The sequence below is a fragment of the Rhodotorula toruloides genome (assembly GCF_000320785.1).
Source record: "Rhodotorula toruloides NP11 unplaced genomic scaffold Scaffold11, whole genome shotgun sequence".
Lineage (NCBI taxonomy): Eukaryota > Fungi > Basidiomycota > Microbotryomycetes > Sporidiobolales > Sporidiobolaceae > Rhodotorula > Rhodotorula toruloides.
Window position 1 is genome coordinate 507,002 of NW_015622971.1, and position 24,893 is coordinate 531,894.

Sequence of the window (24,893 nt, forward strand, 5' to 3'; positions counted from 1 at the left end):
TCGCTTCCTCCCAATCCACGCTCACCGCCGCGCACCGCTGCCGCCCGCACGCTTCTTGCTCGTACCGGCGTGTCCCTTGGGCGCAGGCGCACTCGACGACCCACCCGCGATCGCAGCCTTGCGCGCAGCCTGGTCCTTGACTGGTCCACCTCGCCGCGATTTGCTACGCAGCGCACAACGACGGAACGGGTCAGCAAGGGTCGAGTAGCGACGGAGAAGAGTCGCCAGACGCACTTCTTGACGTTGGCGTGGGTATAGTAGTTGGTCGCCTTCTTCTTGTTGGTCGTCATCCGCTTCTCCTTCGCGGGACGGCCTCCGTCGCTCTCCTCGTCCGACGAGACGACGTCGATCGCGCGAGCTGCACCCAACGCGTCCTGTCAGCTACAGTCTCCAGGATGAGAGAACAGACGGGACTCACTGCGCTTCGCGCCGGCTGGTCGCTTGCCCTGCGCGGCAGCAGCTCGCGGCCGTTCGTCCTCCTGGTTCAAGACGATCTCGACGTCCTCCTCACTGCTGCCTTGCTCCTCTTCCTCGCCATCGAGCGACTCGTCATCAATCTCGAGCGACTCGTCCTCCTCCTCCTCCTCGGCATCGGAAGTTGCTCCGTTGTCGAGCGTAACGTCGGCGTCGTCCGCACCCTCCTCCTCCTCGCCCACAACCTGCGCAAACAGCTCGTCCCACTCGAGCGGGGGCTCGGCCTCCCCAACCTCGACCTCGACACTCTCCTCCTCCTCGTCCGCATCTTCCTGAATCCCTCCCCACTCCTCCTCCTCCTCCTCCTCCTCCTCATCCTCAACCTCCTGCTCCTCATCCTCATCATCCATCTCAACCCGCCTAACATCATCCGGCAAGAACTTTGTCGAATGCACAATCTGATGCAAAGGCTGTTGGACGCCAGGCACCTTGCGCACCGTGTTCCCTTCGTCGTCGAGTTGCGACTTGAACATCGTCGGGCCGGAGCCGGAGAGTTTCGAGGGCTTGAGTGATTTCGAGTTGGAGGAGGACGAGGGCGCGGGAGCTTCGGGAGGGGGAACGTAGAAGGGGATCTTGCCGCGGATCCAGTCCTGCGCCGTGCGGATGGAGAGCTCGTCAGGGAGAGTCCGAAGGGAAGGACGATGAAGCGCAAGACGCACGTTGATGACCATGGTCGCGACAGTCCTGTAATCCGCCTCGCCGCCCTTTAGCAACTTTCCTCCCTTCCTCGCGAGCTGGGTCAAAAAGTCCTCTGCGCCCGTCCACTCCTGCACGCCGTACGTCCTCACGAGGTACTCCTTCCTGACGCGGTCGAGCAAGAACTGGATGTGGCTCGCCGGGTCGGAAAGATGTTCGACGCGGACGATACCCTTGAGGACCTTTTGCGACTCGGTGTCCCTCGCCGAGGGGGGGACGATACCGGGACAGTCGATGAGGTAGATCCGTCGCATGAGGGTGATGTACTGCCAGACTTTGGTCTCGCCCGGGATCGGGGCCGTCTTGCACACGGCCTTCTTCTTGAGCGTGTTGATGATGGACGACTTGCCGACGTTCGGGTACCCGATGAACCCGACCGAGATCTGCTTCTTGTCCGAGTAGAGCGTCGAGAATTGTCGGAGGAGCTGGATGAGCGACCCCTTTCCGAACGAGTTGTTAATCGACGCGTGGAAGGCGATGGTCGGGTGCGTCTTGCTCAGAACCTTGACCCACCGCGCGGCGACCCACCCAGGGACGAGGTCGACCTTGTTCAGCACGTAGACGACCTTCTTCCCACGCTTCTCCTTCGCGAGGTACGCCTCGACCGACTCACACCGCGTGCCCATCGGGTCGCGCGCGTCCAGGACGTGCAGGAGGACGTCCGACGAGTCGATGACCTGCGCGCGCGAGACGTCAGCCCCTCCATCTCGACTCGAGGAAGAGCTGCCCCGCAGACGCACCTTGTACAGCTCGCCCCAAATACGCTTGCTCGTTCCCGCGCTCAGAATGTAATCCTGCGGCACATTACTGAGCTGCTTCTCCTCCTCCTGAGCCGCCAAAATCTCCGGCGCAAGCGACCCATCCGCGTCCCTAATCTCTGAGAGACGCTGATCCTTCTCAGCCTGGACGGCGTCCGCCGCGACTTTCGCTTGGTGCGTCGCGACTTTCGAGGCGAGTTCGTTGATGGAACCGACGTCGAGACGGGGACGTTTACGTTGGGCTTTGGTGCCAAAGGTGTCGGAGAAGGGCTCGGTCGTCGTCAAGTCTTGCTTGTTGGCCTGCGCTCGAGACCGTCAGCTCCACCCACACGACGAGAAGAAGGATCGTGGAAACGCACCCCGCGCACGGCATCGGTCAACAAGCTCATAGGCAACTTGTTCTGCTTCAACACGACCGCATACGGATCCTTGACCTTGTCCTTCAAGTTCTCCCTAAAGTGATCCAGCGCCGTCTGGCTAATCACGCGGGTGTTCCCGAACCACCGCCGGTCAGGCTGGACTCGGCCGGGGGTCACTTCGGACGACTGGAATTCGGCGGCTTGGAGGATCTTGCCGTCCTTGTCGCGGATCGCTTTGCTTGATTTGCCAGAGAGGAGGTTGACTCGTTTCGCCGACTTGGCGTCGCGGTAAAAGTTCTCGCCTGCTCGTCCACTCGACCATCAACTCGACTTGATCGCGAGGGAAGAGGAGAGGGAGAACGCACCTTTGACCCGCACATTGCCCGTCTTCAATCCCGTCTGCGCAGCATGCTCCGAAGAACGTTTCTTGGTCGTCGGGTTGCTCTTGTCGCGCGGCATCGTCCCGTTTCGTCGAGATGTTCGGGGGTTGATGAAGCGCGAGAAGGGGGTGGGTGGGAGGATGCGCCGAGCGAGGTGGGTGGCTGGACGTGGGTGGAGAGCCTGGTCTAGCGAGCTAGGGGAGCAGCACCGAGCCCTAGAGCGAGAGGGCGAGCGAGTGAGCGTGGCTGAGACGCGAGTGAGGTGAGCTTGCGGAGGTGGCCCAGCTCGACGAATCTGGTCGGGAGCAGAATGTCAAAGGGTAGAGGGAGGGCAGGGAGAGAGTGGCTTCGTTGCAGGTCAGAGACAGCTACATACACGCTGCAAGGCGGGGAACAAGACTGCACGACGTGCAAAGGTAAAGCGAGACGTCAGAGAGCCTCATGCTCCTCCTCAGGTCCGTGTGCTGGGCGTCTGCGCCCTCGTCGTCTCTGGTCGACTGTGTATGAGCTAGCAGTGGCTGAGAGCGACGCTGTAATCATGCAGGCCGATACATCGAAGCAGAAGAGCGAGGAGGAGAGATTGGAGCCTTTCCATCCGCGACGGCGCAGTACGACAAGGCTGCACCCGTCGCAGGGCGCGCAATTTCCCTCAGTCACAATGTCGCCAGCGTCGTCGAGATCAGCGCAACGACCCAAATCACGCCTTCCTCCGCGCCTGCCCATCCCCATCAAGCTTTCGCTCTGCCGTCCATCGCAAGCCAAAAAAAATCCCCGTCTTCCTCCTCATTCCCGCGCGATATAGAACGGTCTCTGCCGAAGCATGGACAGAGATCTTCATACGAGCCGAGCGGATCGTGAGATAGTGAGAAGTGAGCCCGATCTGGGTTAATGCGGGAGAGAGCAGGTGTTCGGTATAGGTAGGGGAGGATTGGCGAGGGTGTTGAGTGAGGCTGTGGTAGGTAGAGAGTAGCACGTGGGCAATGTGGAGGAATCGACTGTTCCTCCAGAGCGTGAGCGTGAGGGGACGACGACAAGCAGCAGTCGAGGCAGGGTGTCGAGGAGACGAGGGAGGGCAGGACGAGTGGTGCTTTGATGGGCAGCCCGTGTGTGAGCAGTAGAGTGGTCTCCAAGCCATACCAGCTGACTCTGAGCGTGGTGTGCGGTGGACGAGGTGGACGAGGCTCTCGAGCGAGACGAGGCTGGACCGGCTCACCTCGTCGCCCATCGTCGTTCGCTGTGCTCGAGTGCTGCAGAGAGAGAGTGTGACTGCTACACTTCCTAAGCTCACACAGACACACTCGCCCTCACTCGACCCCGCCCCGCCAGTCGCGCACTCGCACTCGCTCACACCGCGCCATTGTCCTCGACTCCATCGCACCCGCACAACTCGGCACTCGACGGGGGACTGCTCGGCGCACAACACGAACACACAGCCTTGTGACGAGCCACCCTCACCCCAGCGTGGTCGCCGTCCCCTCCCTCTCTCTCCCTCGGCTCGGCCTTGGACCCCCGTCTCCCTTTCTTCCCCCCCACACAACTCCATCTCGTCGCCCTCTCACCAGCGAGGGATACGCTCCCAAACCGACCTAGGTCCGGTCCAGTCGTGCACATCGAACGGGGACTCACACCGGGCTGACACTCCACCACTCGGCATACTCTCACCCCGCTCCTCGCGCTCCGTCCTCGTCGCTCAAACCCCCTCCCGATCTCGCTCTATCCAGCCCTTCGCTCCTCTCCCCTCTCACTCGACTCGAACCAAAAGAGAAGGACGAGATGTCGGCTCAGGCAGACATTCAGGAAAAGATCGCGGCCGCGAGGAGGGAGGCAGAGATGCTCAAGGAGAAGATCCGGGCCAAGCGCGAGCAGCTCGCCGACACGAGCCGTGCGTTTCCCTCCATCGCCCTCTCCTCCTCGCGCTGGTACTGACGGAGCATGGGTTGTGACAGTCCGCGCGATGGCGGCCGAGATCGACCCCCTCCCTCGGATAGCGATGCGTCCACGACGAACGCTCAAGGGCCACCTGGCCAAGATCTACGCGATGCACTGGGCCCAAGACAAGCGGCATCTCGTCTCGGCCTCGCAGGACGGGAAACTGATCGTCTGGGACGCCTACACGACCAACAAGGTCCACGCCATCCCGCTCCGCAGCTCGTGGGTCATGACGTGCGCCTACTCGCCCTCGGGCAACTTTGTCGCCTGCGGTGGTCTCGACAACATCTGCTCCATCTACAACCTCCGCGCCAAGGAGGGCGGGTCGAGCGTCAAGGTCGCCCGCGAGTTGAGCGCCCACACCGGTTACCTCTCGTGCTGCCGCTTCCTCAACGACAGGCAGATCCTCACGAGTTCCGGTGACATGAGCTGCATGCTGTGGGATGTCGATGCGGGCGTCAGGATCATCGAGTTCAACGACCACACCGCCGACGTGATGAGGTGCGCCCAGCGCTCTCTTCCTTGTCGAGCTCCTCTCGCTGACGCTCGCTCGAACGCAGCCTGTCCCTCGGACCGAACCAGAACGTCTTTGTCTCGGGCGCGTGCGACACGACCGCAAAGGTGTGGGACATCCGTACGGGCAAGGCGGTGCAGACCTTCACCGGCCACGAGTCGGACATCAACGCAGTCTCGTGCGTCCCGCTCTCTCTTCCCTCTTCGTAAGCGCGGAGACTGACGCGGTGGCGACTGCGCACAGCTTCTTCCCGAACGGCGACGCGTTCGCGACCGGATCCGACGACGCCTCGTGCCGACTGTTTGACCTCCGAGCCGACCGCGAGCTGAACCAGTACACGCACGACAACGTTCTGTGCGGAATCACCTCGGTCGGGTTCTCCGTCTCGGGCCGGCTGCTCTTTGCCGGCTACGACGACTTCAACTGTAACGTCTGGGACACGCTCAAGGGCGAGAGGGTCGGCGTGTTGGCGGGTCACGAGAACAGGGTTAGTTGTTTGGGCGTGAGCGCGGATGGGATGGCGTTGTGCACCGGGTCGTGGGACAGCATGCTCAAGGTGCGTTCCTTTCCGCTTTCCTCTCCTTCCCTTCTTCCGCGAGCTCACCCAACCTCCCTCGCAGATCTGGTCCTAGACGCGCCTTCCCCAACCCCGCCTCCGTCTCCGCCTCTCGACTCGTCCGAACCGCGCCTATACCCCGCCTCCTCCTCGCGCCTTCCGACCCGCCCATCCTATCCGTCCCGCTCGTCGTATCCGTCAAGCAGTTGTACAGCCGTGCCTCATTCCGTACCCGCCTTTTTCCCGCCCTCTATTCGTCCCCGTCGTCGGACTCGCTCGCAAAAACCGCCGTGCTGTCCCTCGCCCTCTCCTCTCACTCGCTCCGCCTATCCTATCCCTACAGACTCTCCTCTCGCTCTCTCCTCTCCTCTTCTCTTCTCTCTCCTCTCCTTTCGTCGCGCTACACTCAACCTAGTTCCAAGGATACCCCCTCCCTTCATCCCTCACCCTCCCTTCTCTCCTCACCTCCGAATCGTCGTGTTTCGTCGCTTGAGTCCCCTCTTTTCGTAACGCCCCTGCGCAACTACCCTTTTCTTCTCTTCTCTTCCTTTTTGTGCGGTCTCGGCGGGGGGACAAGAGAGGGGAAATCATGCGCGTGTGTGAGGGTATACGCTTGGCGACGGGAAGGTTGCCTCGTTGCGTCCTGCGCAACTTAGGGCTCGCTCACCACACAGAGAATTCGAGGCTGCGAAGCTAGCTGAAAGCAAGCCGGAGGAGTGCAGAAGCTTCTGAACGCGCGAAGAGAGGCAGAACTTGGCTGGCGCTGGCGACGACCTGCTTCTTCCTCGAGTAGATGTATTCTCCCGGACTGCGAGAATGGAGCAAGAGTATACGATGCAGCGGTACGAGGACGAGTACATGACAGACGGAGGGAGAGTGGGAACGAGAGGTTGGGATGTGCGAGTATGAGGGCGAGTCGAGGAAGGAGGGAGAGGCGGAGAAACTTAGTTGGAGGTGAAGTAGCGGTCGCCAAAGTCTGTGAGAAACAACAAGGTCACCGCATCGTCAGTCACTGCACTGGAGGTGTCCTGAGGAAGCTGCCGATGGGCCCACTCACCTCCCAAGCCGGGAACGATGTACTTCTGCTCATTTAGCTTCTCGTCCACCCAAGCCGTGACGATCTTGACCTGCGGGTAGACGTCGTACATCGCTTGCAGGCCTTCGGGGCACGACACGAGGTTGAGGAAGATGATACGTTCTTGCGGGACGCCGTGGTCGATCAGGACTTCGATGGCTTTGATGGCTGAGCCGCCGGTAGCTGCGGGAAAAGTCCACGTCAGTTGCGTCTACCGTGACTACTTTCACGCCCGGTCGTGCATGGTCGAGCATGCTCCACCAGGCGAGCAGGCAGGGATGGTCGAAACGCACCTAGCATAGGGTCGAGAAGCAGGCAGTACCGGTTGGCGATGTCGTCGGGGAGCTTGGCGTAGAAGAGCTTGGCCTGCGCCGTCTCCTCGTCTCGCTGGATCAGGATCTTGCCTATCCGGACGGCGCTGCGAGGGAGGTCAGGTCGTGAGCTACTTCAGCTCAATTCACGAACGTCGCCAAGCCCCAGAAGGAGCCATTAGATGTTCAGGTGGTTTGACGAAGCAACGCACCGGCAGCATTCCCGCAAACCGGCTTCCATCGACTCTCCCGCCCGCATGATCGATACGCCGCAGATCTTGCCCTCAAAGCCGACGCCCTTGTATTCGAGACCTGTGAGTACTCGTGTCAGCCTGGAGAGTACACGAAGAGGCGGAAGGGACGAGTGACGGACCTGTCGGAGTCGTCACGGCTGAGGTGACACAGAAACGGCAGGCATCAGCTCGAAGGGCCTTATGAGCCATACGCCTCGTCTGATGTCCTCCACTCACTCTTCTCGACAACAGGAAGGTGGTTCAAGCCTGCGAGTGAACGATGCGAGCGAAGCGTCAGTCTCCGTGAACTGAGTCGCCGCGCCGTTCCCGACTCTGACACGCCGTAACAGGCAGCATGCCAAGCAACTCACCCTCCTCGACGAGCAGCCGAATGATCCTGTCCGAGTAGAAGATAAAGTCGCCCCGGTTGGTGTTCTTGTCGCGGATGCTCGTGAGCAAGCCAGCGAGTTGGCCGGTGCGCGGGAGCGGGCAGGCGTTCGGAGGAAGGTCGGAGGGCGCGTTGGCGAGGTGTGCGGGCAGGCTGGCCATCGTTTGTAGTCGTTTCGAGGCGAAGCGGGGAAAGAGCGATGAGAACAGGAGGGTTGGTGGAAGGCCGGGAGGCGTTATGGCGCGGACGTGGGTGGCTCTGTATGTGCTTTGGAAGCTGATTCGAGGCTTGCAAGCTTCAGCTGAGCGTGGTGACGAGGAGCAGCGAGCGGGAGAAGAGCAAGAGCTCAGCGCGGACGAGTCGGCCGACCCGTTCACCCTGCGAATCGCCTGCAAGGCCGCTGATAGACTGGCAAGACAAGCTACAGTGTACAGTGATTGCTAGCAAGCGCCCTTAGCAGAGCAGCCAGCCCTGCGAAGGCGAGCAGACGGCGAAAAGCATCCGCCTCTTGCGTCCAGCGCTGGGAAAGGTGGCAGGCGTCGTCGAAAGTGTCTGTATAAGCACGAGAGACATGAGAATCTACATTGCTAGTGGTGCTGGAGCCAGGCAAAGTTGCGGAGGCGGTTCTCGCGCTCCTGTTCGCCGCGAAGGAGCCGTTCGATGCTGGCGTTGAGGGCGTAGACAAACTGGTCGCGCTCAAGCTGCAACGGGGAAGCGTCACGAAGCGTCAGTCAAGAACGCGGGAGCACCGCAAGATCAAAGCAGCTCACCTTTGACCGGGTCCGGTAGACTCGCGCATCGACGCCCTTCATGCCCAGCTTGTCGCCCTTGCCGCTCTTCGAGTGCTTGATCTTCACGACGACAAAGGTGCAGTCTTCGCGGTCGTCGGCTGTGCGCAAGCCGTCGGAGGAAGGGTAGCAGCGCGGGAACTGGTGTTCGGTCTCGTCGCCAGGCGTCCAGCCCATCGTGTTGCCAAGTCGCGGGAGAAGGTGGCTTGCGAGCGCACCGCTGTAGACGTAGCAATCTCGCAGGTGGACGATGTGTCGGCGGCGGTGGTAGGGCGTCGGGAGAGGCTGGCCCTTGATGTCGCGCACGATGGACTGGTACTCGATCAGGACGCCGTGGAGGAGAACGACGTGCCGGAGACGGAAGACGCCGCGCAAGCCTTGCTTGACGTACATCGTCCGCTGCTGCATGAGCGTACGGCACCCGTCGAGGAGACACCAGTTGAAGAGGTGGGTGAGGTGAGGGCTCGAGAGTACCTCGTTGCGAGTTGGCGGAGGGAGGCCTTCGTCGTCCGGGTCGTCTTCGTAGGCGTGTCGACGGTGCGCTCCGCGAGCCGGGATCGGGTTGATGAGGCCGGAATTGGCCGACAGCTCCATGAGCTGGTTCGCGTCGACTCGCTCGCGGCGTCGCCAGTACGTCGCAAGAGCGCGGAGCCGGGCGACCCATTCTTCGCGGACCTCGATCGAGTGGCACTGCGCACGCACGGCGGTCAGTGGGAGGCGCAAAGTGACTGGCGGCAGGACGCACCTCGAACCGAGCCGTCGTCCCCTGCTGGGTCTTGATGACAAACGAGCGCATCTTGCGCAGCTTGGCCTTGTCGTCGGCGGCCTGCAGTCCCTCGTTGCCGCCAAGATCGGCGACTCGAGCGAACTGCTGACGAGGGTCGTCTTCGAGTTCCGGCTCGACCGACGCGAGCTCGCTCAGGCTGCAGAACCCGCGCGCGTCGGTGATCTGGAGGAAAGCACGCTTCTTCTCCTCCGTCTCGAGCCACTCGATCATCTTGTCCCCGTCCCAGCTCGCTGCGCCGTCGTCGCCATCATCGCCAACCTTGCCGTCGGCAGCGGCGTACATGCTGCGCAGCGTCCAATCCCGCTTGTTCTGCTGCTTGTGCGCCCGACTTCGGACGTTGCCTGCCGCAAGTCGGTCCCACAGCTTCTCGCGCTTTTTCTTGTTCGGCTGAGCGAGCGAAGCCATGCCGAAGACAAAGGGGGCGAGAACGACGGCAGCGGGGTTGTTGAGCGCTTCGTAGACGGGCATTGGCGGGTCGGGCGGATGTGCAGCGGAAGGGCGGCAGACGAAGAGCAAGCCCATGCGGGACGAAAGGTAGACGCGCTCGGGCGTGCCATTCGGACGGTGCCTGACGAGGAAGCCTTCGATGCCGGGAGGCTCGGAGATCCGGACGGTCGACGAGATGTGCGAGCCTGAGGCGCCCTCGTGAGCGGGGATGCGGCAAGTAGTCGGGTAGTGAGCGGCAGGACGAAGCTCAAGAACGGACTGAAAGCGGGCCTGCGCGAGACACGGTCAGTTGGTGCCGAACGAAGGGAACGACGGCAGCGCTCGCAACGCACTTGACGAAACGCGACGCCTCCGACGACGGAGAAGTCGCACTTCCCCTGCTCCGCCATCTCGGGCTGAATCCAGTCGAGGATGGCGCCGTTCCGCCATGCGAGCCTGAAGTCGGCACCCATCCGCTTTGCGTCCTCGACAAGGTCCTTCCATTCCCGCACGCCAGCAAGCTGCTCGATGCAGGCGTCAACGACAGCCGACGGCTGCAAGTGACGGTAGGCGTTCCCTTCGAGGTCGTCGTCCGCATGCTCGCCGAGATCGACGTCTTCCTCGTAATCGCAGCCCTTGGGAAGCGGGAGGCGGAGCTTGGCTCCGAGACCTGGCACCGTAACCTCAATCGCAGACGGGAGCTGGCCGCCGAGAGCGCGATAAAGATGCCAGATCCACGCCTTGGCCGTGCTGTGCGTGCGAGCGCGGAAGAGATAGATGTTGGTGCCGGTCGAGCCGAGATGGACGTAGCCTCGCTTGGTCGCTTTCGTGAAGCGAGTCTTGCGGTGCTGGCCGTCGCCCTTCTCGTCCGCATCGTCCTCGTCGTCGTGGTGGTGGGGATACCGCGCCGACTGACGCGAGAGGACGTGATGAGGGGTCGGGCGATGGGTGAGGCAGAAGACGAGGTCGGTGGCGGAATAGAGCGTAACGTGCGTCTTCTTCGGGTGCAGGGGAATGACGCCTCGGAGCTTCTTGCTGCCGGAGACCATCGGCAACTTGAAGGACTGCAGTGAGATGTCAGCTGCGTTGGATTCTGGTTGGAGGGCGTCTGCACGCACCGGCTCGCCCCACAACTCGATCTGCCCGCTCGCACGCCAGACGACCGCCAGCTCCTGCCACGTCTCGCTCACCGACGGGTACTTCCTCGCGACGTGCTCGTCATATGTATCGGGCAAGTCCTCTCTGTGCGTCCAATCGCGCCGGACAAGCATGCGCTCCTTGCGCAAGACGGCGTCGGCCGAGCGCTTCTTCCACCAAGGCCGATGAGGCTGCTTTGGCTCTGCATCGCCGTTCGGAAGCCCGAGCCCGGCTGGGGCAGAACGGTCGGTCGCCATCGACGAACGCGGCGTGTTCGTGTCGGGTCGAGCGAGAACGATCTCGGGAGGTGCTGGAGGGTCGGCGCCGGATCTCAACGGCGAAGGAATATTGGGTGGGGCGTGCGGTTCGGGGAAGCGAACAGACGCGTAGAGAGGTGCGGGGCGTTCGGAGGTTGGCGTCCGAGGTTCGTCGATGATCTCCAGCTCGTCTGAGAAGGCGTCGTCGTGCGCGAAAGACGATTTGGCGCGCAAGATGGACCGCAAGGGTGGTAGTGGGATGCGCTTGTCCGGCGTCCCGAAGACGACGCCGTCTGACGTCGCTGCGCCGTCGCTGAAGCTGACGCGGGATGCTCGCCTGATCGGCTGGGAGAACCGTCGCTCGCGCCCGACCGGCGGTGGCGAGCGGTGCTCAAAAGCGGATGCGCGACGGGGGAGATGCGTCTGCGCTGTGACGAATGAGGCGCCTGTGGCAGTTGTGGCAGCAGGACTTCGAGGCGGCATCGAGGTGGGCGGAGTCGCTGTAAGGTGCTCGAGAAACTGGCCACTTGCGAGCGAGTCTTTCCTCTCGCGAACGCTCAAAGGCGAGTGCGAGCCTTTTCGCTCACGCTGAGCGTGCTCGTCAGCGTCCTCGCGCTGACGAGCGAGACGAGCGTCGCGACGTCTCGCCGCATCGCGGATGTCGCCGCCAATCTCGAAGCTCGTGCCAGTCCACTCGTGCAGGCGACTGTGTTCTCCGCCGCCAGTGCTCCCCTGCACGGAGGACGTGACCGTCTGGCCCGTCTTCGTCGTCGCAATGCTCAGAGCGGTGGAAGCCCTGCGTCTCCTCCGCATCGGGAATGACAGGCCAGGATGGTGCGGCGTCGCCGCTCCGCTCGCGAAGACGTCCCCCTCCTCCTCGTGATCCAGCGCGCGAGCTTTCCCCTTGCCCATCGGCGCGCTCGAAGCGGAACCTGCGGAACCATGTCCCGCCGTGAAACTCGGTCCGACAAACACCCTCCTGAGCGCCGTCAGGCCCGCATGCTTCGTCTCTATGTGCGGGATGCGCTCATCCCTCGTCTTGACCGCATAGTCGGGCTGGGTGTACAGGTGCTTGTCGAGGGGAACGAGCGGTGGAGCAGAGGGGGTGGCGGCCGCTGTCGACGACGATCGGGTGAAGCGGCTCTGTGTGGGTGACGAGGATGTCGATGCCTCTCCCGGCGGCGGGCCGTTCATTCCATGCGAGTGGTTTGACGGATCCAGTGGTTCTAGAGAGATGATGTCGATGAGGTTGGAGGGAAGGAGACGGCGGGGTTCGCGCGGGGAGTTAGGGTGAGTCGTCGGTCTATAGCTCCCAGTCGAGGCAGGCAAGCACTCCACAAGCGTCTCCAGCAGCTGCGAGGGTCGTGGGAGAGGTCGAAGTGGTCGACCGACCGCATTTCAGCATGCAACGGCTCGCTCAACACTCGCGAGAGGACTCGGCGTTGTGTGTACTGGACACTGGAGGCTCTGTACTGCACAATCCAGCTGCAGCCAACCGCCCCCGCCGTCGCCGTCCGCTTGCTTCGCCTCCTCGTCGCCCAGCACCCGTTCACCTTGAACGGCTCCACTGGTTGGTCTGCGGGGGTTCATGAGTCGTAAGATGAGCGGATTCGAGCAGGTGGGCGGACCGGATGAGGCTTCTCAGCGCCTTGGACTGCGTCCTCGAATCGCTTGCAGTCCCTTCCGACACTGCTTCTCCCTCCCGGGGGTCTGCGGAACTCGGCATAGCTTTACGCATCGACCAACGATACCGATGCTCCCTGGAGAGTGCCTCGTATGTGCCCGAGGGTCTTCATGATCCGCACTTTGCCACTTTCTCCTCGTCGCTCAGTACTCGCAGCATGGCTCAGAGGCGTTCTCGAGCTTCGATCGAACTGCTTCCCGCTTGTCCACCTCGGGATGCACCGCCTCAAAACCGTTGGAGGAGGCTGGCCGAGTGACTGGGTCAGTCCAAACCACGGCCCCGTATAAAAGCGAGTCCGGCGCCTTTCCTCTCTCTCCCTCCTTCCTCTCACTTCGTCCCCATCACATCCTCTCGCGCCGCTAAGATGGCTCGCGAAACCCGTTCGACCGCTCAACGACGTCGCACGACTACCCGCAGCTCTCCCTCACCTCGTACCTCCCCCTACCCTCTTCCCTCGTCGTCCTCGCCTCGCAAAAGCTCTCGCTCGGTCGACCGCAACCTCAAAGAGTCTCTCAAGGACCGCAAGACGACTGGCGAGACTGCTAATGCCGCCCGCAAGACGCGCAAGACCGCCGTCGCCGCCGTCACCTCCGCCTCAGTTTCGACCGGCTCAAACGAAACTTCGACTCGGGCGACTCGCCCTGTCCGCTCGCTCCCCCGGCGTGCTCACAAGGCTTCTCACGTCGACAAAGACGCTGTCGACGAACCCGCTCGTCGCCCGACTCAACGGAAGGCGAACGTCGAGAAGGTGCGTTTTCGGCTTTCCTCCCTTCCTTTCCCCTTGCCCAGTCGCAGCGTCAGGCGGACGACCACTCGGTACTGATTCACTCTTGCTCTCCCGCAGCTCGCCTCTCCGCCTGCCGACGCCACGTCTCGCACCTCTGCCTCCCGCAAGCGCTCGGCCGCCGCCCTTCCCGATGACACTCCCTCGACTACCAGCACTCCCAAGTCGACCAAGAAGGCTCGCAGGACCCGCGAGATCGACTTCGACGACGACGAGCCCGCTGTCCTGCCCGCCGGTCCTTCGCCGACTCCCAAGCTCTCCGACGGATCGAAACGTTCGGCTGACGCACGACGTAAAGCCAAGGGCAAGGGCAAGGTCGTCGACGACGACAAGGAGGCTGTACTCCCCGATTTGAAGCGGCAACTTGCGGAGAAGGAGAAGGTGCGACGCTCCCCCTCGTCCTCGCCGCTTTTCTGTCGAGTGTGGAGACTAACGTCTAGCATGCTGTCATCCCAACAGCTCGCCGACAAGCAGTCGCAAGCTCTCGCCGCAATCCGCTCAACCGTCTCTTGCGGGATCTGCAACGAGTTGCTCGAGAACCCGCACTCGCTTACGTGCGGCCACATCTTGTGCGTTGCTTCTCCTTGTCTTCTAGCGTTTGCGTCTGTTGGATGCGGAATCGCTCGCTGACATCGCTCATCCCCGCGCCTCCAGCTGCCGCAGCTGCCTCGAAATCAGCTGGACGACCGAGCCCGACTTGACCGACGATGCGCCCGGCTCTGAACGATCCGACTCCGCCACCGACTCGGACGACGACGCTTCTGGCGACGAGTCGGACCCGAGCGCCGCCGTCTATCCTCGCAGGCGGCCCGGCTTCATCGCCTTCCGCCCACTCGGCGCCTGGCTCGACGACGACGAGGACGACGAGGACGAGGAAGACGATGAGGAAGAAGACGAGTACGACACGGCGCCTTACTCGTCTGGCGCTTTCTACGGCCTGACTATCGGCAAGAAGCGCATCGTCGAGGTCGACAACCTGCAAGACGAAGACGCCGAGCGAGCTTTCCAGCGCGCGTCGGCAGCAATGCTCGACGACTTTGTCGCCTACACCGCCAATCGGCACCAACAGCGCAGGGCTCCGTCCCCTACCCCTTCCGCCTCGAGCAGCGGCCCCAGGATCGAGGAGATTGACGACGACGAGGCCGCCGAGATCGAGCAGTCCAAGGCTGGACCTTCGAGGGCTAGGAATGGACGTCGCGAACCCGTTTCTGCTCGCGCTGGTTCGGCTTTGGCGCTCACTCGGCGTGCCCAGGGCGGCACCTCGCAGCGCTCTCCTTCGCCCACTCCAGCATCGTCGCGCTCTGGCTCGCCGACTCCTTCCGCCGTCGACGACGCTCGCAAGGAGATCTGCTGCCCGACGTGCGGCGAATCGTGCGCTGACACTCGTCCGACCCGTGTCGTCCACTTCAACGACATCCTCGACACTATCCGCAAAGCGGGCGTGACTGCATCGGGCATCGTTGGCGGCGAGAAGAGGAAGAAGAAGGAAAGGCAGTCGGTTGGCGAGTAGGAGGACGAGACTTGGGGCGGGCTCTTCCCGGTTGAGGAGAAGAAGGAGGACTGGCCCGTTCAAGACGCCGAGCTCGTCGAGAAGGTCGAACCGAAGGAGGCTGTCATTGAGGGAGTTGCGAAGGGCGACGGGTGCGTTCTCTTCGCCTTATCACTTCAGACGCCCGGCACTGACCTTCTCTCTGCGCTTGTTTCGCAGCCATGACACCGAGGACCTCCCGACTGACGAGTCCGGCTCGAAGGACGTATTTGGCGAGGTCGAGATGCCCACGAAAAGCGGCGAAGGGTGCGTGACCTTTGCTTGCTGTCCTCGATCCCTTCCTCTCCCCCTCGCACGCGTTGCTGACTCTCATTTCCATTCGTTCCTCCAGGGACGCCTCATCAGGTGATAAGGTTGTCGAACCTGCGACTGCCGTCGCCACCGTCAAGGACGACGACACACCCTCCACCACCCTCGTCGCCGCTCCGCTCAAGGCTCCCCTTACCGCCAAACCCACCCCGACCGGCCTCAGAACGCCAAGCTTCTTCGGCATCAGCGCCTTCCGGAGCTCTAGCAGCCCATCTGCATCCCTCAGCGGCGACTCGAGCTTTGCGACATCGGCCGCAGCTTTCGGTCTCCCCGCCCGCTCCCGCTCTCGCTCCGCCTCTTCGTCCTCCGCCTCGTCATCGTCGTCGTCGCAGGACTCGACTTCAGCCTCATCGGTCCTCGAAGACCCCAAGCAAGACCCGAGCACCCCCGCTCCCGCACGCCACATTCGCGGCGAGTCGGAACGCAAAAACAAGGATTCGGGCTTGCGACTCGAGACTGAGGTGTCGACGCGCTCTGCTAGTCCGAGTTCACGCATCGCGCGCCCTCAGCAGGGTCGTAAGTCTGGCCTTGGTTCCGACTCGACTCGTCTTGCTCCCGGTTCTTCGAAGACTGATGACGCTAACGTCGAGGCTTCGACGACGAAGATGACTCGTAGGACGTCGAGGAAGCGCGGACGCTCGGCGGACGAAGGGAAGGAAGCCGCGGCGACAGAGGCGGTCGCGGCGAAGGGGAAGAAGGCGAGAAGGGCTTGATTGCTCGGGCGTGCTGATCCGCAGCCTCATCCTGCCTCATTGTGTCGTATTTTCCTTCCTCTCGCTAGGTCTAGATACCCCTCTCTCCGTTGTCGTCCATAGCTCTCCCGCCTGTCTTTCGCTCTCACTGTGCTATCTCGCAAACTCTCGACTCTCGGCCTCGTCTCTCCTCGTTTCGTGTCCTCGGTATCTGTGTCCTCGTCGTTGCAATCCAGCGTTCTCGTCACTCCATCCGTCTCCGCCCAAGGCCTGCGGGAAGAGAAAGCACGAGTGTCGCAGGAGGACGAGCGAGAGTGGACCAGTCGTGCGAGGAAGCGCGGGCGCGGATGGATTGCGAGTGCTGTTGAGGTGCAGAAGTGCAGGGAGTGAGGAGGGAGAGCTTTGACGCTTGAGGAAAGCGAGCGAGCTGGGGATGTGCAGGTGTGAGGACACGAAGGCGCCAAACGGGAGGGTTCGAGCGAGTCTGCGGTCAGCAGGGTCGATTACAGCACATGCACGTGTAAAACGAAGCGCCCGATTAGCCAGTTTGCCTGCCGCGAGAGGGCCAAAGGAGGGAGGAGAAGAGCGCAAGGGCTGCCCAGCTGCACACAGCGATGGCTGGCGGAACCGCGACGCACCGATAGCTGGATAGTCTGTCGTAAAAGCTTCGCGCCCGCGACGCTAGGCCCACGACGGGCTGTGGGACGAGAACTCGACCACCTTCACTCGGTTCGCTGATGAGGCGAGGGAAGGTGTTCAACGGCGTGATGGGCTGCTGACACGTGCCGTGCGGGTGAAGTGAATCTCCAGCAAGCAGCAACCAAGCAGCAAGGCCCGATCTGACGTGTAGCGAGTCGGCGAGCGAGGCGAAGAGCGAGGAGCACCCCCCTAAACCGGTCCCGTTGGCTCGTCTGGCGATTCTTCGTTGCGGTGCGGTCTTGAAAGGTTACTTTGCGACTCTAGCGAGCATTGCACCGCTGCGAACGAAGAGCCGCCCGAGAGGGTGAGCGGCGTTTCTCGCCCCAGTCTTTGCTTCGGTCGGAGTGGACTTGCCGCATGAGCGTTGCGAGTGCGGCGGATTACGCACGGCTGTATGCGCTCTCTTGGGGAATGTATGGAGGAGAGATCGCGAAAACACGTCGTCGGCGCGTGGTTTGTTTGCGCGTTCCCTTCGTCGCGACGGGTGCGCTCGCTCTCGCTCTCTCACTCTCTCTCCCTCTTTCACCCTCGCTCCGACTCGTTCTCTCTGCTCGTGCTCACTCTAGCACACTCTCTTCTCGTTCTCGACAACCACCCCACCCGCCACACCGCCCGCCATGGTTTCCGCACCCGTCCTCGAGACCCCTTCCAAGGCCGCCGCCGCCCAGCTCGACAAGCTCGACCTCTCCAAGCCCCAGCCCATCGCAGGCAAGCTCGCCCTCGCACAGAAGGAGCAGCCCGCGTCCACCCGCAAGCAGCACAAGTCGGCAGAGGTCGTCGACGAGCGCCAGAATGACGGACGCGACCGCTTTGTCGGCAACCCCGCCATCACCTGCGACGCCGACGAGCCCATCCTCAAGGAGAACGGCAGCCGATTCGTCCTCTTCCCCATCCAGTACCACGAGGTGCGCGGCCACTCTCGCCTCCTGTGACCGAGCTCTTGCCTCGACGCGTCTGGGGGACTCGAGCTGACCTCACGCGCTCGTTCTGCAGATCTGGGGACAGTACAAGCGTGCAGAGGCTTCGTTCTGGACTGCCGAGGAGATGGTGCGCGCCTTCCGTCGACCCGCGATCCCCGCGACCGCCCCGCTGACATCTTGCGCCTCGACGCGTCGAATCCCTCAGGACCTCTCGAAGGACCTCAACCACTGGGACACGAAGCTCAAGGCCGACGAGAAGTACTTCATCTCGCACGTTCTAGCCTTCTTCGCCGCCTCGGACGGCATCGTCAACGAGAACTTGGTCGAGAGGTGCGTTTTCTCTGGCTTCCGGAATGTCAACTTCCGCATCACGAATGTTGACATCGCGTCCCCTCCTTAGGTTTGCTGGCGAGGTTCAGATCGCCGAGGCTCGCTGCTTCTACGGCTTCCAGATCATGATGTGCGTCTGCGTCGAGCGTGTCGAGGGCGGGTCTGAGGCCTGGAGTTGACCTTTGTCTCTGCCACGCTCGCAGGGAGAACATCCACTCCGAGGTCTACTCGCTCCTCATCGACACCTACGTCCGCGAGCCCGAGGAGCGAACCAAGCTCTTCAACGCCATCGAGACCAGTCCGTCGCTCTCACCCTCCCTCGCATCCCGCTTGACCCGCCTGACCACCTTCACCCGCGCAGTCCCCTGCATCCAGAAGAAGGCCGAGTGGGCGCTCACTTGGATCTCGGACGAGCGCTCCGTCTTCGGCGAGCGCCTCGTCGCGTTCGCCGCCGTCGAGGGCATCTTCTTCTCCGGCTCGTTCGCGTCCATCTTCTGGCTCAAGAAGCGCGGCTTGATGCCCGGACTCACCTTCTCCGTGAGTCATGGCCTTCGTCGATGCGGCTGCAGCTGCATTCGCGCTGCACGCCGCTGCGAAACAACGACCAGTCTCTCTGACCACTGGACCTCGCACAGAACGAGCTCATCTCGCGCGACGAGGGTCTCCACACCGACTTTGCCTGCCTCCTCTTCTCGCACCTCGAGCGCCGCCCTCACCCCGAAACGGTCGAGCGCATCATTCGCGAGGCGGTCGAGATCGAGCAGGAGTTCCTCACCGAGGCGCTGCCCGTCAAGCTTATCGGCATGAACAGCGACCTCATGTGCCAGTACATCGAGTTCGTGGCAGACCGATTGCTTATCGCACTCGGCAACGAGAAGATCTACCACAAGGAGAACCCGTTCGACTTTATGGACATGATCTCGATGGAGGGCAAGACCAAGTGCGTTCCGGTTCCCTCCTTTGCTCGTCGTCACCCTCGCTGACGTCGTCGCACTCCACACCTTCCTGTTCACAGCTTCTTCGAGAAGCGCGTCTCTGACTGTTCGTCCCCGTCCCTCGCTCTCACGCATCGCTCTCAACTGACTCCTTCCGACTTCGCGCAGACCAAAAGGCCGGCGTCATGGCCAAGCAGTCCGCAAAGGAGGCCGGCACCGACGTCGCCAAGGGCACCACGTTCTCGCTCGACGAGGACTTCTAGGTGTCCCCTCCTGAGCCTCGCCTCGCCTCTCTTGCTTCCGAGCACACCCTCATTGTTTAACCACCCACCCCGCACTTATCCATAGCCTACTCATCTTTCCTCTCTCTCTCTCCGTATGTCGTTCTAGAAGTCTGTGTCTCCTCTCACGTTGTTTGTCACGAGTAGCCCCGCTCCCTTTCCCTCGCCTCTTCCTTGATTAAGGGCTTTCATGCATTCGCACATGATTGTCACGCCTCTCGCTGTCCTCCTCCCGCGTAGAGCGGCTAGCTGCATCGCGCGACTCGCGAGGCGCAAAGCGGGAGGAAGGCGACGACACCGTTCCAATCTATCTTCGCGCTATACCCGCTCCGGCCCACCGACAGGATCCCTCTCCCTCCCGTACCACCTCTCCCACACATCGACATGACTCCTCGTGATCCCCCTCCACGCCGCCCTCCCAAAAACCTCCTCATGCAAATCCCCCTTCTTGACATCCGACACTTTCTCCTTCCCTTCCGTTTGCGCGGCGAGCGCGAGAAGCGAGGGGTGGATCTCGGTGCGTGAGAGAGGGTGCAGGGTGGAAGTGAGTTTCGGGGAGTAGAAGAAAGGGATTGAGAGGCGCGGAGAGGGGCCGGTCGTGGCGAGGACGCGGTGGGTTGTTGCGGCGTAGAGGCCGCTTGACATGCGTTCGCTGCGACGTAGAAAGCGTCAGCGCTTTGGAGGCGGGCGGAAGGAGGGGAACCAGGACCGACATGACCTGCCCAACGTTGATCACAAGCGCATACGGCACAGGCCCGACTCCGATCCACTCTCCCTCCCACGTCTGCACCTGCAGCCCACCCGTCTGATCCTGTGCAAGCAGCGTAATGCCGCCTCCGTCTTTGTGGCTTCCAACTCCCGCCCCTTCTTCGCCAGGCTTGATCGGCGGGTACTGTACGACCTTCATGCGCGAGTAGGCGGGGTAGTCTGCTGCGCTTGAGGGGAGGAAGATGTCGACTATTCGCTCGGGATGAGGCGTGAGCGATTGAGCGAGGAGCGAGACGAGGTGGCGTGCGATGGTGTCGCTCAAGTCCCGCCATCGACGGATGGAAGGCTCGAGAGCGGGTGTTGAGGCGGGGTACTGATTGGGCCCGTACAGGGAGAGCTCGAGTGGGTCGTCATTTGCACGCGCCTGCGCAGCATCCCCCATCTCCGGCCCAAAGTCGATCTGTTCCCTCAAGTCCCGCTTCCCCTGCGTCACCTCAACCCCGTACGCCGAGTATCCCCGAAAATGCCGCGACTCGATCATTCCAATCTCCTGCTTGACCTCGACCGGTTGGGCGAAGAACGCTGCCGAGGCGGAGAAAGCGTCGTCCCAGGCGGACTTCCATTCGGGGAGAACAGTATCGATGTCGGAGAGGTAAAAGAAGCCGGTTGTGAGGAGGGCATGCTGGAGCGGCTGGATGAAGGCGGAGGGGTCTGTCCGTGCCGTAGCGTACGAGAGGATCGGGAGGGACATTCGGCGAGCGGGAGGAGGGGGACGAGGACGCCGAGTCGAGCTGCGCGCGGTGGGTCAGAGGTGCAGCGTGAGAGCAGACAAACACAGCACTCGAGTGAAGCGGCGAAGGACAAGCAACATCGTCGCCCCACCTTGCGTGCTCGGCGGGGGAAACGGGTCGTTGCGGAGACAAGCGGATGGATTGCTGGATGCGGAGGGTCTACTTCTTCGGCTTCTTGACTATGGGCAGGAGCAGAGTCAGCCAGATCGTTCCACACTCAGCCAGTCGTTCGGACGCACCTCCATACTTGGACCGCGAGCTTGCCCGTCCCACAACACCGCTCAAGTCCTGCGCGCCTCGGACGATCTTGTATCTGCAGGGAGCAAGCGTCAGCATAGTAGAGACTGAAGAGAAAGACCGGGACGCACTTTGCGCCCGGCAAGTCCTGTGTTCGGCCGCCTCGGATGAGCACGACCGAGTGCTCCTGCAAGTTGTGTCCCTCGCCGGGGATGTAGGCGATGATGCTCCTGCCCGTGCTGAGCTTGACCTTGGCGACCTTGCGCACGGCCGAGTTCGGCTTCTTGGGCTTGACCGTGTACACTTTGCTGCACACACCCTTCTTCTGGTAGCAGCCCTGGAGCGCTGGCGTCTTCACTCCGCGCTTCTTGGGCTTGCGGCAGCCACGCGTGACCTGGTTCAGCGTCGCCTGTGCCGGTCGCGAGGTCGAGAACGCGTGTTGGAGCTGGACTCGCGAGGTCGAGGCGAGCGGAGGTGAGGACGAGGCGGCGACGGCGGATCGGAGCGACGGGCGGGCTAGTGCTGGTCGTGCGGCGACAGTGAGCCTCGCAAATGACGCTGCAAGCGAGAACATGGCTGCCTGTGCCGTCGAAGGAGATTGGCAGGAGGATGAGGAGGAGGATCACTTCTTGAGGAGAAGACACTCGCTCGACTGGCTCATATGGGCGCAGCTGCCACACTTGAACGCTGCTACACGCTCTGCGGACCCGACTAGACTGTCCTGACCGCGTCCCTCGCTGTTGAGCCCGCTCACTCGCCCTCCCCACCTCGAAGCCGGCGTCTGCCTGGTAGGAGCAATGGAGGACGTGCAGGGACAAAGTGAGACGTGCTGGATTGCCAATTTGCCGCCAGAACTCCTGTACCGCGTCTTCGAGCTCGCCGTCGACGGTCTGCCACCGACCATCCGCCTCCGCTCCTCCACCTTGCGACACCTCGCCCTCGTCGCTTCGAGCTGGCGAGAATCGGCGCAAAGTCTGCTCGAGTCGAAGGTGCACATCGACTCGTACCATCGGGCGCGCGCGTTCCTCGACCGTCCTCGCCGACTCCACAGACCAATCGTCCTTGACGAACTCGTCCTTTTCTTCGACTTTCAACCGCACGACGACGACTTCTTTCCCCTCACCGAGTTCATGACCAGGTCGATATGCGAGATGGAGTGTCAGATCCGCGCGCTTCACCTGCGGTCCGCCCTCTTCGTCAACTCGTTCGACCCGAAACTCCTTCTGCTCCCGAGCTTTCGAGGTGAGTATCTTGAAGTGTTTCCAAGATCTGTTACTCATAGCGTCTCTCTCGCTAGAACTGCGACACCTCAAGCTCGACATTCCCCTCGAGGCGGCGCCCGACCTCCCACTCGTCCCGCTCCGTCTGTCGAAGCTCTCGCTCTCAGCCATGGTTGACCAGCCGCTCGCGCTCTTCAAGGCGATCCTTCCGACATCGGCAAACACCCTAACAAGCCTGCATCTCTTCGTCATCAAGTCCGGCTCGCCCCTCCACGAGCACATCCTCCGCGCCCTTCCTTCTCTCCGTTCAACCCTTCTCCACCTGTCCATTTCGACGCACTGGATCCCGCTTCCCGACTCGCTCGTCGACTTGATCCTATCTTGCACATCTCTCCGCGCGCTCGCCCTCAACGGCCTAGTCCCAAAGCAACTCCACGAGCTCACCTCCCGCCTTCTTTCCCTCCCTCTTGCGCTCGACTTCACCGTCCCCGCCACCTTCGCCTGGCACGGCTTCACCGTCGAGTCTTTCGTCGACCGCATTTTGCGCGAGGCGCCGATGGCGAACTTGCGGTTCTTGACGGCGACGAGGAGGATCGAGAGCGGGAGCGAGGAGAAGGAGCAGCGGACGGAGTCGCGCCGGGGAGCGCAAGGATGCGTGTGCGTCTACGAAGTGACGGCCAGTGAGTGTGCTCGCAGCTTGTGTTCGGGCATCGCTCACGTTCTTCGCCCGCAGGACGACCGGTTCCCTAGCGCCCTCCCATCGCTTCATCGTCGCATCAAGAATCGATTGCGCATCTCGTTCGCCCATTCACGTAGCACGATCGACTGCATGTGCCGCCCATTGTCCTCGAGATGCTCGAGCGCGAATTGCTCGGTCCCTTCCCATCTACGACAATACCCGCTCAGCTCGCTCGCTCAACGCTACTGAAGGTTGCGATTGGCATTCTTCGCATGAACGCACACCCACAAAGCACAGTCTCGCGCCGGCGTGCGAGGTCGAGGATATGGAGGGCGACGCACATACCCTTCCCGCTCAGCTCTCCCTTCTGCACCGCCGGTGCCGGACACACCGTGGAGCCGTTGGCTCCGCTGCGCCTCGCGGTGTTCCCGACTTCGCCGTGAATCACGATCGGAAATGCTGCCGCTCGCTTCGTTCGCTCGTCGACTCGGCGCTCTCTCTCTCGCTTTCCTTCCCTCTCGCTGATCCGACCCCGCTTCAACTCTTCTCTCTTCTTCCTGCGCTATAGTGTGGGCATCCTCCCGACTTGGCACTCGGCACCGCCCCGCTCCCGACGCACCAACCCTCTCACGGCCTTCACGATCTCATTCAACCGCACACGAACGCGACTCGCCCAACATGCCCTTCAAACGAATCGACTACCGAGATCTCGACATGTTCTACGTCTGGAACCCTGATCCTAGCGAGTTCCTCACGGCGACGCACGACAACCTCCCCCAGTCGCACCCGCTCAAGGAGGGACTTCCCGTTCTCGTGTTCATCCATGCAGGTGCGTTCCTGCACTCCTTTTATTGCTTACTGAGGCGGTGAGCTGACCGATCGCGTCCTGCAGCGGCTGCAAATGTCACTTCGTGGCGGCAGCAGATGGGCGACCCTCGACTCGCGACTCAGTTCAACCTCTTCGCAATGGACTGCCGCTTCAACGGCTTCTCGAAGGGCGGAGAGCGGGCACAGCACACGTTGGAGAACTCGGCTGAGTGCGTGATGGCGACGCTGGTGAGCAGTTCCGGTTCCGCAGTCGTGAGATGAGGGAAACTGACTGATAGCTCGTTCGCAGGACGAGATGGGCTTTCCGGCTTACAGTCTCTACGGCGAGGGCGTTCACGGAGGGAACATTGCGAGCTGGATCGCGGTCAAGCGGCCGGAGAAGGTGCAGGCTTTGCTCCTTGCCTCGCCGGGATTCCCTAGCGAGTGCGTACAGTCTCAACTCCGCTTTCAGTGTCCTCAAACTCTGCAGGCTGACGTCGACGTTATGACAGGCCGCCCCATGTCGTCGAGATGCTTCGCGAGGTCGAGACCGCCCCCCTTGTCAACAAGGACGGCCGGGGCGACAAGAGCGGCACACTCCCGCCTGAGGCGCTCGACGACATCTGCGCCTACTTCATCGGCGGTCACGAGCGACTCACTGCGCACCGAGAAGCGATGAAGGAGCGCTTGCAGGAGCGCTACGGATCGGGTGTCGGCGTGTCTTCGCACGATATCGGCTGGCTCTTCCGCGCCGTATACGACCGGAAACCGGTTCCTCAAGAGTTGACGGCGACCGTCATTTGCCCAGTTCTGATCCTGCGTGGCGCAGACGACCGAGTTGTCTGCCCCGTCGACGCCTGCGAACAATGGGCGAGGTCAGTCGTCGTCTTCCCCCGCTCCTCATCCAGTCCATTGTCCTGACTTCTTTCCGCGCAGCATGTTCGTCAACGCCAGGGGCGGAGTCTCGATCCACGCCATCGTGGGCGCACCCGGCCTCATCTCCCTCTCCGACGCGAACATCGTCAACCGCATCATCGCCCAGTTTCTCCAGAGATCTCTCACCGCCAGATAGGTCATGTGAGGAGGCATGTACATACCAAACGGACTTTGGGGCGGAATTAGGGCTTGATACCCGGAATGGACTCGTATGCATCTGGCGGAATCGTCCCCAAACGCCTTCAATGATCTCTTCCGTCGGCA

General features: G+C 62.2%; 10 protein-coding genes across 10 annotated transcripts; 5 read left to right on the forward strand and 5 right to left on the reverse strand.

Annotated features, from left to right (window-relative positions):
• Positions 1-21: 21 nt before the first annotated feature.
• RHTO_01065 (nuclear GTP-binding protein) lies at positions 22-2,746 on the reverse strand (the record flags this gene model as incomplete). Its single annotated transcript, XM_016414749.1, has 7 exons — positions 22-163; positions 235-358; positions 419-1,064; positions 1,134-1,847; positions 1,911-2,228; positions 2,288-2,589; positions 2,653-2,746. 7 exons carry the CDS (start codon positions 2,744-2,746, stop codon positions 22-24), a joined length of 2,340 nt encoding a protein of 779 aa, XP_016273430.1.
• A 1,694-nt stretch (positions 2,747-4,440) lies between these two features.
• Positions 4,441-5,742, forward strand: RHTO_01066 (guanine nucleotide binding protein beta subunit 2; the record flags this gene model as incomplete). The annotated part of the gene is made up of 5 exons (XM_016414750.1): positions 4,441-4,549; positions 4,614-5,097; positions 5,157-5,288; positions 5,354-5,666; positions 5,731-5,742. 5 exons carry the CDS (start codon positions 4,441-4,443, stop codon positions 5,740-5,742), a joined length of 1,050 nt encoding a protein of 349 aa, XP_016273431.1.
• Positions 5,743-6,610: 868 nt separating this feature from the next.
• RHTO_01067 (uracil phosphoribosyltransferase) lies at positions 6,611-7,834 on the reverse strand (the record flags this gene model as incomplete). Its single annotated transcript, XM_016414751.1, has 7 exons — positions 6,611-6,642; positions 6,724-6,924; positions 7,035-7,159; positions 7,265-7,364; positions 7,426-7,443; positions 7,523-7,552; positions 7,657-7,834. The coding sequence occupies 7 exons, from the start codon at positions 7,832-7,834 to the stop codon at positions 6,611-6,613; spliced, it is 684 nt and encodes a 227-aa protein (XP_016273432.1).
• Positions 7,835-8,260: 426 nt separating this feature from the next.
• Positions 8,261-12,262, reverse strand: RHTO_01068 (PH domain containing protein; the record flags this gene model as incomplete). Its single annotated transcript, XM_016414752.1, has 5 exons — positions 8,261-8,374; positions 8,444-9,151; positions 9,207-9,965; positions 10,028-10,738; positions 10,793-12,262. 5 exons carry the CDS (start codon positions 12,260-12,262, stop codon positions 8,261-8,263), a joined length of 3,762 nt encoding a protein of 1,253 aa, XP_016273433.1.
• An 854-nt stretch (positions 12,263-13,116) lies between these two features.
• Positions 13,117-16,107, forward strand: RHTO_01069 (zinc finger, RING-type protein; the record flags this gene model as incomplete). The annotated part of the gene is made up of 7 exons (XM_016414753.1): positions 13,117-13,500; positions 13,597-13,917; positions 13,996-14,105; positions 14,191-14,977; positions 15,047-15,177; positions 15,245-15,331; positions 15,417-16,107. 7 exons carry the CDS (start codon positions 13,117-13,119, stop codon positions 16,105-16,107), a joined length of 2,511 nt encoding a protein of 836 aa, XP_016273434.1.
• Positions 16,108-17,402: 1,295 nt separating this feature from the next.
• RHTO_01070 (ribonucleoside-diphosphate reductase subunit M2) lies at positions 17,403-19,233 on the forward strand (the record flags this gene model as incomplete). Its single annotated transcript, XM_016414754.1, has 9 exons — positions 17,403-17,690; positions 17,779-17,832; positions 17,911-18,035; positions 18,106-18,165; positions 18,239-18,333; positions 18,397-18,572; positions 18,671-18,975; positions 19,051-19,076; positions 19,139-19,233. 9 exons carry the CDS (start codon positions 17,403-17,405, stop codon positions 19,231-19,233), a joined length of 1,224 nt encoding a protein of 407 aa, XP_016273435.1.
• A 336-nt stretch (positions 19,234-19,569) lies between these two features.
• RHTO_01071 (oxidoreductase,Oxoglutarate/iron-dependent oxygenase family) lies at positions 19,570-20,710 on the reverse strand (the record flags this gene model as incomplete). The annotated part of the gene is made up of 2 exons (XM_016414755.1): positions 19,570-19,903; positions 19,965-20,710. 2 exons carry the CDS (start codon positions 20,708-20,710, stop codon positions 19,570-19,572), a joined length of 1,080 nt encoding a protein of 359 aa, XP_016273436.1.
• Positions 20,711-20,909: 199 nt separating this feature from the next.
• RHTO_01072 (30S ribosomal protein s12) lies at positions 20,910-21,561 on the reverse strand (the record flags this gene model as incomplete). The annotated part of the gene is made up of 3 exons (XM_016414756.1): positions 20,910-20,929; positions 20,990-21,063; positions 21,119-21,561. The coding sequence occupies 3 exons, from the start codon at positions 21,559-21,561 to the stop codon at positions 20,910-20,912; spliced, it is 537 nt and encodes a 178-aa protein (XP_016273437.1).
• A 223-nt stretch (positions 21,562-21,784) lies between these two features.
• Positions 21,785-22,957, forward strand: RHTO_01073 (uncharacterized protein; the record flags this gene model as incomplete). Its single annotated transcript, XM_016414757.1, has 3 exons — positions 21,785-22,229; positions 22,285-22,887; positions 22,941-22,957. The coding sequence occupies 3 exons, from the start codon at positions 21,785-21,787 to the stop codon at positions 22,955-22,957; spliced, it is 1,065 nt and encodes a 354-aa protein (XP_016273438.1).
• A 607-nt stretch (positions 22,958-23,564) lies between these two features.
• RHTO_01074 (beta-ketoadipate enol-lactone hydrolase) lies at positions 23,565-24,765 on the forward strand (the record flags this gene model as incomplete). The annotated part of the gene is made up of 5 exons (XM_016414758.1): positions 23,565-23,715; positions 23,779-23,942; positions 24,004-24,137; positions 24,206-24,568; positions 24,630-24,765. 5 exons carry the CDS (start codon positions 23,565-23,567, stop codon positions 24,763-24,765), a joined length of 948 nt encoding a protein of 315 aa, XP_016273439.1.
• Positions 24,766-24,893: the final 128 nt, after the last annotated feature.